Genomic DNA, 14,974 nt, shown 5'->3' with positions numbered 1-14,974 from the left:
GTACAGGGGGTAGAACCCAGGGGCTTTCTACCTATGGGCTATACTCCCAGACCTATTTTATATTTTATTTGGGAAACAGGGTCTCACTAAGTTGCTGAGAGCCTCACTAAGTAGCTAAGGTGTGCTTTGAACCTGTGTGATCATCCTGTCTCAGGCTCCCAAGCGCAGGGATTACAAGCATGAGCCTCCATGCCCGGCTACCAGACCTATTTATTTGGAAACAGGGTCTCACTAAGTTCCTGAGAGCCTCACTCAGTATCAGGCTGGCTTTGAACCTATGCGATCCTCCTGTCTCAGCCTCCCAAGGGCTGGGATTACAAGCGTGCACCACCACACCCGGCTTATTCTATTTTTGGAACAGGGTCTCACTAATTTGGTGGAGGGATCTTATTTAAGTAGCTGAGGCTGTCTGCGAACCTGAGATCCTCCTGTCTTGGCTTCCCAAGGGCTGGGATTACAAGCATACACCACAATACCTGGCTAGTATCTGGATCTTTTTTACTTCTAAGACATTTGTAAAAATATGTTGTAATGGTAAAATTACATAGTTCCTGGTGATGTAATCATGGCAGAATTAACGTGCTGCTCTAATTGCCTGTGTCTGTTAGTGTAAGTTAGAATAAATCAGCTGCTTATTCAGCAGTGACTTGCCTCACGTTGCTAGAGGAGGGAGCACTTGCACAGATCACTGCAGCAGCCACTCAGAGGGTGCCCTCCTCCAACACAAGGGGCCAGGCTGCGCCTTCTGTGGCCAGTGTTCTGTGGGCTTTTTATCTCTTAAACTTTCAAAGCGGGAATCCAGTAGAGATTTCCTTCTGCCATTCAGATAAATATTTTGACTTCTTTTTTTTTTTTTTTTTTTTTTTTGGTGGTACTAGAGATGGAACACAAGGGGATTCTACCTCCGAGCAATACCCTCAGTTGGATTTTATTATTTGGAAACAGGGTCTCACTAAGTTGCAGAGGGCCTCACAAGTTGCTGAGGCTGGCCGAGAACCTGCAATCCTCCCGCTTTAGTCTCTCAAGTACTGGGATTACGAGCGTGCACCACCATGCCCAGCGGCTTCATTAAAAGCTGGCAAACTGCAGGGAAGGAGTAGACTTTAGGTTGCAGCATGGGAGTCCCTAACTCATGACTGTCCTCCAGCTCCACTGGCAGCCACTTCTCCATGCTGGGCATCGGGGACATCGTGATGCCTGGCCTCCTGCTGTGCTTCGTCCTTCGCTATGACAACTACAAGAAACAAGCCAGCGGGGATTCCTGTGGTGCCTCTGGACCTGCCAACATCTCTGGACGCATGCAGAAGGTCTCCTACTTCCATTGTACCCTCATTGGATACTTTGTAGGTAAGAATTAAGTCGGGTCTTCTAGCTACAGTGACCAGGAGAGCAGTAACTGGTTGCTGTTTAGACAAGCAAAGAGACCTTTCCTACCCACACGGTGATAGACGCTCTGTGCTGTGCGCACAGGTCCCTGTTGAGCAATGTCTGCCAGGCATGGTGGTACGCACCTGTAATCCCAGTACTTGGGAGGCTGAGACAGGAGGGCCACAAGTTCAAGGACAGCCTCAGGAAGTAATGAGACTCATCAACTTAGTGAGACCTTGTTTCAAAATAAAAATAATGGCCAGGCATGGTAGTGCACGCTTATAATCTCCGTGCTTGGATCGCGCAAGTTCAAAGGCAGCTCAGCTATGTAGTGAGGCTCTCGGCAACTTGGCGAGACCCTGTTTCCAAATAAAAAATATAAAATAGGTCTGGGAGTGTAGCCCAGAGGTAGAGGCCTCTGGATTCCATCCCTAGTACCACCAAAAATAAAAAATTAAAATAAAAATAATGCTGGGTGTGGTGGCGCACACTTGTAATCCTAGATTCAGGAGGCAGAGACTGGAGGATTGCGGTTTGTGGACAGCCTCAGGTACTTGGTGAGGCCCTTCGCAACTCAGTGAGACCCTGTTTCAAAAATAAAGAGAAGGTCAGGCATTGTGGTGCACACTTGTAGTCCCAGTGCTTGGGAGGCTGAGACAGGAGGATCGCACAGGTTCGAAGCCAGCCTCAGCTACTGAGTGAGGCTCTCAGCAATTTAGTAAGACCCTGTTTCCAAATAAAGTATAAAATAGGTCTGGGAGTATAGCCCAGAGGTAGAAAAGCCCCTGGGTTCTACACCTAGTACCACCAAAACCAAACAAATCCTAGAACCCACAAAACACAAACAAACAAAAATAAATAAAAATTAAGCCAGGTGCATACTTGTAATCCCAATACTTGGGAGGCTGAGACAATAGGATTACAGGTTCAAAGCCAGCCTCAACAGCTTAGCAAGGCCTTCCACAACTTAGTGAGACCCTGTTTCTAAATAAGAAGTAAAATTGGGCTGGGGTTTAGCTCTGAGGTAAAATGCCTCTGGGTTCAATCCCCAGTGCCACCAAAAAAAAAAAAAAAAAAAAAAGAATAGGCCAGGAATGATGGAGGCATCCCTGCTAGTGACTGCCACTACCCAGCAGCAGGTGGCAAAGCGGCTCTCATTGCTGCCCCTGCCTCACACCGGCACCATACTCACCTGAGGTGGTGTGCGCACGGGGTGAGTCCAGTGCAGAGACCCCAAGAGGACCAAGGCAAGTGGGACTGTCCCCATGAGGCCAGCGAGCAAGCCCAGAGGAGCAGCGCCTCAACCAAGGTGACACAGCTGTTCTAAGAGCAGAGGTGGGCCCCAAACCCAGGTCTTTTGCCTCCAGTGCCAGCATCACACACCACAGGAGACTGGGTACATTTTGGGTAGGAGGGTTTGAACCCAGAACCCTGAGCAAGAAGCAGGACTTGGGCCAATCACAGCTCCTTGGAGTTCCTGTACTGTTTGTTCCACTTTTAATTGCTTGAGCGGGAGGTCACACCCCAGCCACGGAACGGACTGTGTTATACCCAGTGTGTCCAGTCTCAAGACTTTGCCAGGCAGCAGCCAGGTGACAGTATCTCTGCCAGAGTCACTCACCACCATCTCCTCCTAGGTCTGCTCACCGCTACTGTGGCGTCTCGCATCCACCGAGCTGCCCAGCCCGCCCTCCTCTACTTGGTGCCATTTACCTTATTGCCACTCCTCACCATGGCCTATTTAAAGGTGAGAGAAGTGCTGAGATGTGGCCAGGGATCAAGTGCCGTCCAGCATGCACAGCCCCTGAGGTTGATTCCCAGTACTGGAAAAAAGGGGGGGCTTTGAGAGAAGCAGTTATAAACCTGTGAAAGCAGTAACTTGGCATGGACCTGGGGTTTGGGTTTATACTTTCCTCACTGGGGGTGGTTCTCTTTAAGGCCCAAAGCTCTTGATCTTGTCTGTTTTGCATCAAGCTGTTTTGGCATTAGCAAACATCTCCCAGTTCTTAGAGACACTGGTAAAAAATTAGCCAACTACACTGGCTGGCCATGGATTAATTAACTGAAATCCCAGAGCAGTGCCCCATGGCTGCCGTGAGGTGAGGCTCTGGCTCCATCCCCAGAGCCTAGAACAGGGAAGGGAAGGAAGGAAAGCTTCTTTGTTAAGAAAGACCCTAACAGGTATGGGTGTGCGCACTTGTAATCCCAGGACTAGGGAGGCTGAGACAGGAGGATTGCAGGTTCAAGGCCAGCCTCAGTAACTTAGTGAGACCCTGTTTCAAACTAAAAAATACAAATAAGACTGGGTGTGTAGCTCAGAAGTAGAATGATCCTGGGTTCAATCCCCAGTAACACACACACACGTGTACACACACACACACGTGTACACACACACACACACACACACACACACAGAGTACTGAAGCAGTAGATGATGTAACTAGATTTAGAGAACACATTCTTATTTGCCAAATCTCTATTACCTCGTTTTATAGATAGGACACAGAAGTGGAGGTTCATTAACTCAGATTGTTACCTCTCAGTGGTGGAGCCAGTGTTGGTATGGAGTTTGAACAGAGTTCCTCAAAGCACTTACTTGCTCAAGGAGCCTAAGAGCTTCTCTTCTAGTGAGTTTTTCTAAAAACCCTGAGTATTTTTCAGTGAGTAAAAGTTGAGCGCTCTTCAGTTCCCCACAGAAGCGGTCTGATCTGAATCAGAAAGGATTCGTGCTGTGTGTGCCTCTTTAAATCCGAACCTCAGAAAACTCCTTCTTCCCAGGGTGACCTCCGGAGGATGTGGTCTGAGCCATTCCACTCCAAGTCCAGCAGCTCGCGGTTCCTGGAAGTATGATGGCCGCGGCGGCAGTGACCGAATGGCCAGCGCCGCCCTTTGCTCTCGCCCGTGGCTCCGTTTCCTCCTCGCTGGCTGGTTCGCAGAGGTTCCCTGCTGAAGGCTGGTGTGCAGCTGGAGCTCGCACCTGAAGGAGGGGGTTTGCCGGAGGGTGCTGGAGCCTGGCTGCCGCTCCTGCAGCCGGAGAGGTGGGGCCTTCAGCAGGACGAGCCCTCCCGCCTCCCTGTGTGGATCTGCAGCGGACTGTGACCTTGCAGGGGAGATGGAGACTTGCCTACTTAAAAACTGCAAACAGCAAGGAGTTGTAGAACTCTCGAACACTAAAAGGATAAAAAAATGAGCAAGCTGAAGTTTCTTCAGTGACCCCTCCAGAACTTTGGGACCAGTTTCCTATGGGGGACTCAGTTTCGGAGAACTAAGACAGAAGCTCTTCTGTCATTATATTCTTTCCTTTTTTTGGATTTATTAAATATTTTCTGTGGTGTGAAGTGACTTATTAAATCCACAGACATTGAGTGACTTCTTACAACATCCACATAAGAATTTGTTGTAATGAGTTCATGTCCACCCAGACGTGTTGGCAGTGAACAAGGGCACGGTTTTTATACATACGTACATATATATATATACATGCGCACATAGATATATATGAATAAACAAAAAGTAAAACCTGCTAAGATCATGCTGTGTAGCAGACGGGCTTGCTGTAACTGTGAGCATGTAGAACAGTTTACTGTGGCTTCCTCGCATAAGCCTCCGTCTCCCCTCCCGACCCTGCAGTTACCAACCAGCCTAGCCTCTGGACTGATAGACTCGTGGGCTTCGGGGACTCTTACTTGGTGTGATCAGTGGAGCAAATTAGGGATGAAAAGTCAAAACCCTTTGGCCCTTTTCTTTTCACAGGCTTCTCCCTCACAGGGTTTTAGTAGTTTCTTGCCGAACCAATGCATGTATTATAGCAGCAGGTATCTGTGCTTTCTGATCATAGTAATGTACTACCTGTAAATACATTTTTCTATTTTGTATTTTTTTGTATTTTTTTGGCATTTTGTTTCATTGGTGTGCTGTATTTTCCATGCCCTCACTCCCTTAAAAAAAAAAAAAGAAAAAAGCAACACAATCCTGTACTTGCTGTTGTGATTACAGTCTTGGCTTACCTGTGGTGACAACTGGGTACTGGGGACAAATGTCAAGTGCCCCTCTGAGATGGCCCACATTCCAGGAACTGGGGAAAGAAGGAGCAGATCTGTCTGTCCCCTAGAACACTCCTGAGCTGCGGTCGGTTGTTGCCCAGTGCTCTGGTGGAAACCAGCACGGGTCTGCTTACCCTGATCTCAGCAGCCCCAGCCTGGTGAGAGAGAGAGAAGTGGTCCCGAGGTGCCTGGCTGCAGAGCTGGAGAAGGCTCTGTGGCTTGTGGCCACAGTGGTGCCCACCACGTTGCCAGTGGAGTGGGACACCATCAGGATGCTCGATTCCTCTGTGGTCTTCAGATCTTGCTAAAAGGTTTGGGGCTTTGGGGGGTTGGGTTCTAATTGATGACTCCTTTCTAGCCCCTGTCACAACATCTTCATTTTTGGTAGGTGCTACCAAGCAGGCTCCTGCAACCTTTTCCAGAAGACCCCAGTGGTCTCCAGACTTGGTCACCTGCACTCATGCAAGGTCAAAGTATTAGAGCCTCAATTGTGCACAGAACTCAGATGGACTCTGCATTTGGTGAAGACTGAGCACACAAGTGTATTCCCCGTTCCCCATAGTGCTGTGGGCCCAGCTCTCCAGAACACACGTGGAGAGTCAACAGGGCTGAGACCCAAGGCTCCTGAGCAACTCAGGTGTTTTGTTTTGTTTTGTTTTTGTTTTTGGTGGTACTGGGGGTGGAACCCAGAGGCTTTCTACCTCTGGGCTATACTTCCAGACCTTTTTTATATTTTATTTGGAAACGGGATCTCACTAAGTTGCTGAGAGCCTCACTAAGTAGCTGAGACTGGCTTTGAACCCGTGCGATCCAACTGTCTCAGCCTCCCAAGCGCAGGGATTACAAGCGTGCGCCACCACACCCGGCTCCTGAGCAACTCAGATTAAGGGCAAATAAATGCCTTCAGCAGTTAACGGTAATTTTTTTTTGGGGGGGGGGTACTGGCGGTAGAACCCAGAGGCTTTCTACCTCCAAACTATACTCCCAAACCTACTATTTTATTTTTTTATTTGGAAACAGGGTCTCACTAAGTTGCCGAGAGCCTCACTAGGTAGCTGAGGCTGGCTTCGAACCTATGCCATCCTCCTGTCTCAGCCTCCCAAGCGCGGGGATTACAAGCGTGCGCCACCACGCCCGGCTGCAGTTGGTAATTTTTAACATTTCTGTCTTTGTTTTCATAAAGTTAAATTCCAGATAGGGGTGTGACTTTTTTATTTATTTATTTATTTGCCATCTTCATTTCTCTGCAGATTTGAAGAGGAAATGCCCACATAGCACTCCTGAATTTAAGGTACATAAAAGTTGCTAATCTTCAAAACCTCAAAATAAGCCCTTAAAACTTTGGTAGAGGACCTACAGGTACTTGTTTTATTCGAACTACAGTAGATAGTAAAATTTCCTCCAGCTCTCCAAGTTTTGTCTCTTGATTGGAAATGGGGTGGGGCTGTGATTATAGTACCTGCTTCATTCCCTACTTTCTTACTCACCCCACCCCCTGTCCTCTTGTGGCTTCTCAATGCTGTAGGCTTGAGAAGTTTTCTAAAAAGGCTGCACTAAGAGCCAGGCAGGGTGAGGCATGCTTAGAATGCCCATGCTTGGGAGGATGAGACAGGAGGATCGCGCAGGTTCGAAGCCAGCCTCAGCTACTTAGTGAGGCTCTCAGCAACTTAGACTCTGTTTCCAAATAAAATATATAAAAGGTCTGGGAGTATAGCCCGGAGGTAGAAAGCCTCTGGGTTCCACCCCCAGTACCACCAAAAATAAAAAAATAAAATAGGGCTGGGAGTATAGCCCGGAGGTAGAAAGTCCCTGGGTTCTACTAGCCCCAGTACCACCAAAAAAAAAAACCAAAAAACTGCACTAGCCAGGCGTGGTAGCACATGCTTGTAATCCCAGCATTTGGGAGGCTTAAGACAAGAGGATCACGGTTCGTGGACAGCCTCAGCTACTTAGTGAGGTTCTTTGCAACTCAGTGTGACCCTGTTTCAAAATAAAGAACAAAGCCGGGTATGGTGGCACACGCTTGTAATCCCAGTGCTTAGGAGGCTGAGGCAGGAGGATAGCGCAGGTTCAAGGCCAGCCTCAGCTACTTAGGCTTTCAGCAACTTAGTGAGACCCTGTTTCCAAATAAAGTATAAAATAGGTCTGGGAGTATAGCCCAGAGGTAGAAAAACCCCTGGGTTCCACCCCTGGTACCAAAACAACAACAACAAAAAAAAAATAGAAAATAGGGCTGGGGGTATAGCTCAGAGGTAGAAGTCCCCTGGGTTCCCAGTACTTTGAAAAAAATATAAATAAATAAATTAATAAATAGGCTGTGTTAGGCATGACAAGCTGCAAGTTTCCGTTTGGATTTCCCTTCCTTGCCAATCTAGGCTCTTTTTCCCCAGAGAAACTGCATACTGGGACTTGTATGTTTGTAGTGATGACTGCCATCTTGCTCATTTGAGCTGATTGAGACACAGCAGCAGTTCATCTGAAGCCTGGCAGGCTCCATTCCTACTGTCACCGTGTATGCCTCTTTTGAGTAGGACAGCAACGCTGTTCCAGGCAAGGGGACAGCTAAAGCCCTGGGGACCTGCAGGCTAGGCTGCCAGCAGCCACCTCTGCCGTGGCCAGCACAGGCCTATTGACCAGGCCCATGATGTTAGCACCTGTGTGCGGGGGTAGGGGAACAGAGCTCTGTCTTGTCTGTGAGGGTTGGAATCCTTGTCTACATGGCAGCTCCAGGCCACCGCTGGCCAAGCCCGCTCTGTAAAGCCTCACGCTTACAGCAGAACCTCGGAGTAAAGCAGTTTTGTACATACATGAAGTAGGCTCGTCAGGAAGGACGGCTGTGCAGCCCTCTGTCCCCATGGAAGCTCCTCGGTCCAGGGTTAGGAGCCAGCCCATCCCCGCGGGCCCGCTGGTGCACACCGGTCCGGACAGCCTCCTCACCAAACCACATTTCTCTAGCAGCCTCTAGCAACGGCATCACACCGGAAGCAACGGCTCCTAACACAGCTGTCGACCTCCCTGCAGGAGTTTGTACTCGAGTCTGACAAATCCTACCAACAGGTCTCTGGCCTCTTCTGGGAGGAATATTCCAGGTAAGACTTTTTTAATCCAGAAGCTATTTCTATATCTATGCAAAGTACAGGCTGCTTTCTGTCTGCAAGATTAAAATTTCTAACAGCTTCAATTGTAGCCTCCCAGAACAAAACATTTCTCGCTTCTAGAGTTGCAACAGGGTTGGGAAGTCACTGCTCGGAGCCAACAGTCAGCAAGAGCTAAGGTCCTGCAGGGCTGCTGTGGCAGTTATCACTACTAGTGATCACACCTGTGTATTCATTCCAGCCGGGCATGGTGGCGCACACTTGTAATCCCAGCATTTGGGAGGCTGAGACAGGAGTTTTGTGGTTCACAGACAGCCTCAGCTACTTAGTGAGGATCTCTGCAACTCGGTGAGACCCTGTTTCAAAATAAAGAACAAAAAATAGGGCTGCGGGTATAGCTCAGAGGTAGAATGTCCCTGGGTTCCATCTCTAATACCGCAAAAAAAAAAGATTAAAAAAAAAAGAATTTATGCCGCAGGCCAGGCTCTCAGTCTCTTTCATTTGTATTTAGCCTAGTCCAGTTCTTCCTTAGATTCCAAGAAGTCTCTTCCCTCGTAAGTAGAACCTGTAAACTTTGCCACGGGTTTGCAGGCAAGAGAGGCGCTGAGCACCCTAAAATAGATGAAATAGGAGTTTTCTTCAGCCCCACTGAGACTGTAAAAGATAGAGGGAACCCACTTGAGAGGGAGAGCAAGCCGGGCGAGGTTGCACACACTTTGATCCCAGTACTTGAAAGGCTGAGACAGGAGGATCACAAGTTCACAGCCAGTCTCAGCTACTTAGGCCCTCTGCAACTTAGACTCTGTTTCAAAATAAAGAATAAAAACTAGGGCTGGGGGGTGTAGCTCGGAAGTTGAATGCCCCTGGGTTCCATCCCCAGTACCACAAAAGGGGGAAGCAAGACTCACTGGCCTCTTCTGGGCCAGTGACAAGCTGGGACAAGCTGGGAATGTCCACCAGGTGATGGGCATGGACCTTTACCTTGTGGGGACAGGGGCAGCAGCCAGCTCTCCAGGCCTGGATTCCCAGTGCACCTCCCCTGCCTTGCCTGAGACGCACCCCGAGCTGACAGCCCATCGACCTTCCCATGAGACAGCTCGATGAACCATCTCATCTTCCAGAAGTAGCCAGCATGTGCCCTCAGCGTCCAGCATTGTTTTTGTTTTGTTTGTGGTACTGGGGATAGAACCTCCAAGATACACCCCCAGCCCTAGTTTTTATTGTTTATTTTGAAACAGGGTCTCACTAAGTGCGGAGTGCCTCACTAGGTAGCTGAGGCTGGCATCGAACTTGTTATCCTCCTGTCTTAGCCTCCCAAGTGCACAGATTACAAGCATGCGCCACCACACCCAGCAACACGAACAGCTTTTATACGTGAGCACGAATCCCTCCAGCTGGAGAGCCTTGATGAGCTGGGTTTATCCCCAGGAAACAGGACACATGCGTAGGCTTGTGAGGGCCAGCTAGTGCAGGGGAGCAGTCCTGATTGTGAGGGCGAGTGGCGCAGGCCTGCCAGCGCCCATGGGCAGCAGGTGTGCCAGAGCCAACAGGGCCAAATCGTGCCCACAGAAGCCCCAGTCCCAGGGCGCCTTCTGCCTGTGCAGGTCTCCAGCACACACCCTCCTTCTGCGTGGAGCCTGTCATTGGACACTCTGCAGTCTCCTCACTGCTCCCTGGACTATTTCTCCAGCAAGTCCTCCCTTGCTATCAGAGATCCCACACCATGCTAACGTGGCAGATTGGACAGCAAGAAGCAGTAACAGCCAGCTGCCAAGTTGGAGGCAGAGGACGGGCTCAACTGTGACATCGCTACTTCCAACCTGAACAGTAATTGCCAAAACTGAGATCAAGAAAGAAATTGGGGTACAAGAGTTCTACTTTAGTTACTGACCGTTAAAGCTGACAAACGGTATGGTGGTATCATAAGCATAGAAATGGCATCTGAGAGCGCGGTGTGGTGGCACACGCTTGTAATCCCAGCATTCGGGAGGCTGAGACAAGGATCGCGGTTTGCAGACAGCCTCAGCTACTTAGGCCATCCACAACTTAGTGAGACCCTATCTCAAAGAATAAAATATAAGGCAGGCGGTGTAGTTAGGAGGTAGAATGCCCCTGGATTCCATCCCCAGACCCACAGAAAAAAAAAAAAAAGAAAAAGAAAAGGAAAGAAATGGCATCTGTAATCCCAGCATTTGGAAGGCTGAGACAGGAGGATGGCAGTTCGAGGACAGCCTCAGTTACTTAGGCCCTTTCCAACTCAGACCGTTTCAAAATAAAGAATAAAAAATAGGGCTGGGGGTGTAGCTCAGTAGTAGAATGCTCCTAGGTTTCATCCCCAGTACCACAAAAAATAAATAAATCCCTAGAGAATACGCAGATGATCTGGGGGAGGAGGGCCCCAGCCCCAGCCTTTACCTCCCCATCCCCCTGGAGCCTGATGGAGCCCCTCTGAGCCTTAAACTCCAGAATCTGAAGTGGGCTGAAGGTACCCTGAGCATTAAATGAACATCAGCCCTATTCGGGTTTGCTAGATGCTCGTGCACTCCATACACCTTGACCAGTCTTCAGGGAGTTAGAATGCAGACAGACACACCGTCATTGTTCAGTTAGCCTCAACGACCTGTAGTGCTTTTGGGCCATGATTAAAGACTGGTTGCCTCTCCACAGCTGAAGGCTGAAGGGTGTGACTCCTGTGTCGGGCTTCCCAAACCCCACGCCTTCTGAGTGGATCACAGGATATGACTGGAGCCGAGGCCCACGGGGCTGGACACCTCTCTCTGCACACTGGAGGACTCAGCACAGAGCTGTGTGCACAGAAGGGGCGCTGGGTGAGCCGGGGAGAGGTCCTGGGATGGCCAAGGAGCCCCGCTGCCACCGCCCGTGAGCGCTGTGTCGCCCCAGCAGGGAACAGCCTCCCTCATTCTCTAGGGTCTGCCTTCAGCCATTCCTTGGAAGGGTAGCTAGGCCTTGTGCTGCGACCAGCCGAGGAGGATGCTCACACGGAGGCCTGGAGTACCCCAGCACCGAGCTCAGAGGGGCTAAAGGCCCTGCGCTGCCTCCTGCGGTCACGTTGGCTGCCTGAGCCCGAGTTATCAACCTGCAACCACAAGTCCGCAAAGAACTAATGTTGAGCTGGGCGTGGTGGCGCACGCTTGTAATCCCAGTACTTGGGAGGCTGAGACAGGAGGATCACAGGTTCAAAGCCAGCCTCAGCTACTGAGTGAGGCCCTCTGCAACTTAGTGAGACCCTGTTTCCAAATAAAGAATTAAAAATAGGCCAGAGGGTGTAGCTCGGAGGTTGAATGTCCCTGGGTTCCATCCCCAGACCCGCAAAAATAAGAACTAATGTTGATGTTATCCCCCCCCCACCCGCGCGCGCGTGTGTGTGTGTGTGTGTGTGTGTGTGTGTGTGTAGAATCCAGGAGCTTTTCTTATCTCCGGGCTACACTCCCAGACCTATTTTTTATACTTTATTTGGGAACCGGGTCTCACCAAGCTGCTGAGAGCCTCACTAAGTACCTGAGGCTGGCTTCAAACCTGTGCAGTCCTCCTGTCTCAGCCTCCCTGTGCTGGGATTACAAGCATATGCCACCACGCCTGGTTCACCACGCTCTTTTTTTTTTTTTCTGTACTGGGGATTGAACCCAGGGCCATTCTACCTCCAAGCTCCACCCCCAGCCCTTTAAAAAAATGTTTTTTGAAGCAGGGTCTTGTTAGGTTGTTGAGGCTGGCCTCAAACCTGTGATCCTCCAGTCTTGGCCTCCCAAGTACTGGGATTACAGGATGACACTGACAATTTTATTTCCCTATGCTTATAGTAAATGGTGCTACTGCCCCCTTTTACTTTGGGTAGCTTAGAGCCCTGTCGCTGGTTTTGAAGACAAGGTGCAGTCATCTGTGGACCTGTAGGAATAGTTAGAAATTAAAGGAGTTTCCCTCAAACACCCTTGGAAGAGAAGACTCAATGGTCCACATCCCAGCCTACACCAAGGTAACAAGCACTTGACCCAAGTCAGTCCATCCGGTAAGAGGACCGTAGCCAGACTACACAGAGGGTAAGAGTAGATCCAGAAAGGCCTTGGAAAGTCCTCCACCCTCCAGGTGGGAGAAGTCAGGGCACCGCGATTTAGAGAAGGCTAGGTGTTAGGGGCCGTAGTTCAGTGGGAGAGCACTTGGCGAGCATGCCAGAGACCTGGGTTCAATCCCCAACACAGAAAGATTAGGAGCTAGTACAGAATTAAGTCCAACCTGGAGAAGCTTGGCAAATGGTAGCCACGCAGCTGATAGGTAACACCGGGAGTCCTTGGAGGTAGATGCTATTGCTATCACCAGTATCATAGGGAACTAACCAGCCTTCCAGGGTAATCTATCTACCAAGAGATAGAACAAAAGTGTTTAACTCAAGGTTATTTATAATAAGAAAAATTAAAGCCGGGCGTGGTGGCACAACCTTGTAATCTCAGTGCTTGGGAAGCTAAAACAGGATTGCGCAGGTTCGAAGTCAGCCTCAACTACTTAGGCTCTCAACCTGTTTCCAAATAAAATATAAAATGGGTCTGGGAGTGTAGGTCAGGGGTAGAAAGCCCCTGGGTTCCATCCCTAGTATCACAAAAAAAGAATATAATGGGAAAAATTTTAAATTATATGGAAAACCAGGCATGGTATCACACACTTGTAATTCTAGTACTTGAGAGGCTGAGACAGGAAGATAGCAGATTCAAGACCATCCTCAGCAATTTATGAGGCCCTCTGCAACTTAGTGAGACCTTGTTTCAAAATGAAAAATAAGCCGGGCCTGGTGGCACACTCTTGTCATCCCAGCATTTGGGAGGCTGAGACAGGAGGATCAGGGCTCATTGACAGCCTCAGCTACTTATGCCCTTTGCAACTCAGTAAGACCCTGTTTCAAAATAAAGAATAAACATTAGGGCTGGGGGCATAGCTCGGAGGTAGAATGCCCCTGGGTTCCATTCCTAGTACCACACACACAAAAAAAAGTCAAAATAAAAAATGGGCTGGGGCTGTAGCTTGGAGGTAGAATGCTCCTGGGCTCAATCTTCAGTACCACCACCAAAAAAAAAAAGAGAGAATCTTTAATTCTCCTATGTCAGCCAGCCAAGTACCAGGATTACAGATGTGTGCACCACGCCCAGCCAGCAGCATCTTGTTGGAGGTGGGAGACGCCCAGCCCTGTCAGGAGGCAGAGAAGAGCCCAAGTCGTGACGGCCTGGACCCTGTGCTGGCCCAGCTGCTCAGCATGGGTGTGCAGAGACCCTCCTCCCCAGAAGGCCGCAGCAGCCTCGGGGTTTCCCACTATGAGTGCTGCCCAGCACCCAGTGGGCCTCAGGGAAGGAGGGGCCCAGATGCCACCTCCTGCCAAGCTGGGTCCGACCAGCAGCATCTCTGATGCACTTGAAGCAACCACATTTCATAAAGTTGCTAATAGGAAAGCAGCTGTCAACTGCTGTTTTGATCCCTGGTAATAGTTTTCAACTAGCTCTCCTGCCAAGAATAACTTTAAAATATAGATGAAGTATACAATATATATTCTGAATGTCAACATTGAACTTCGCGTGGCAGAGGAACACTTATCTGTGCCAGTATTGGAAAATTGCTTTGGTATTAATTTCAAAAATGTAAAATGTAGTCAGAGCCTGGGTGCCGTGCAGGCGCTCAGGAAGGGAGGAGCAGCATCTGTTACAATGCAGTCTCCCTCGCTCTTTGCCCTTTGTCCTAATGTCTAACCTATAGTAAAAGCCTTAGAGGCAATTGAAGCTTTTAGCCATAAAAGCACATAGAGGCATCAATGCCTCTGTTTACCTCCTCTCCTTTGTGGCCTGTTCTGGGTGTAGGAAAAGTAAACTCCATGTGCTGCTTCGAAGCAACCAAGTTGATAAGCAACCAATACTACCCAATACAGTAGAGGCAGAGGCCAGGTAGATTATTGACCCCTGCACTCAGTAAGTGCACTGTCCAGAGAAAAAGAGGCACCGCCTGCCTAAGGAATAAGTTACCAGCCTATTGCCTTGGTAACATCGATAAGAAGATACCAATAGAAAACCTATTTAAAGGCCGGGCATGGTGGCGCACACTTGTAATCCTCAATCTTGGGAGGCTGAGACAGGAAGATCGCACAGGTTCGAAGCCAGCCTCAGCTACTTAGTGAAGCTCTTAGTAACTTAGTGAGACCCTGTTTCAAATGAAAGAATAAAAAATAGCCGGGCAGCTGAGCGTGGTGGCGCATGCTTGTCATCCCCGCACTTGAGAGGCAGAAACAGGAGGATCACGCAGGTTCGAAGCCAGCCTTGCTGGCTTAAGAGACCCTGTTTCCAAATAAAATATAAAAAGTAGGTCTGGGAGTGTAGCCTGGAGGTAAAACGGTTCCATCACCAGTACCACCAAAAAAATAAAAAATAATAAAAAAAAATAGGGGGTGTAGCTTGGAGGTAGAATGCCTTTGGGTTCCAT

The 14,974-nt window shown here is 49.2% G+C and overlaps 1 protein-coding gene across 1 annotated transcript in view; it reads left to right on the top strand.

The window, feature by feature from the left end:
• The window catches only part of SPPL3 (signal peptide peptidase like 3), a gene marked incomplete at both ends in the record, with an annotated part of 45,335 nt that extends 41,117 nt beyond the window's left edge, over nucleotides 1-4,218 (top strand). The window contains 3 exons of the mRNA XM_080717777.1: nucleotides 1,148-1,347; nucleotides 3,006-3,115; nucleotides 4,147-4,218. Of these exons, the coding sequence (XP_080573903.1) occupies nucleotides 1,148-1,347; nucleotides 3,006-3,115; nucleotides 4,147-4,218 (382 nt within the window). The remainder of the gene's footprint in view (nucleotides 1-1,147; nucleotides 1,348-3,005; nucleotides 3,116-4,146) is intronic.
• Nucleotides 4,219-14,974: the final 10,756 nt, after the last annotated feature.

The sequence above is a fragment of the Muscardinus avellanarius genome, assembly GCF_963383645.1.
Source record: "Muscardinus avellanarius genome assembly, chromosome: 21".
Taxonomy (NCBI): Eukaryota; Metazoa; Chordata; class Mammalia; order Rodentia; family Gliridae; genus Muscardinus; species Muscardinus avellanarius.
The sequence above is the reverse complement of the archived record's forward strand: the minus strand, read 5'-3'. Positions and strand labels throughout refer to the sequence as shown.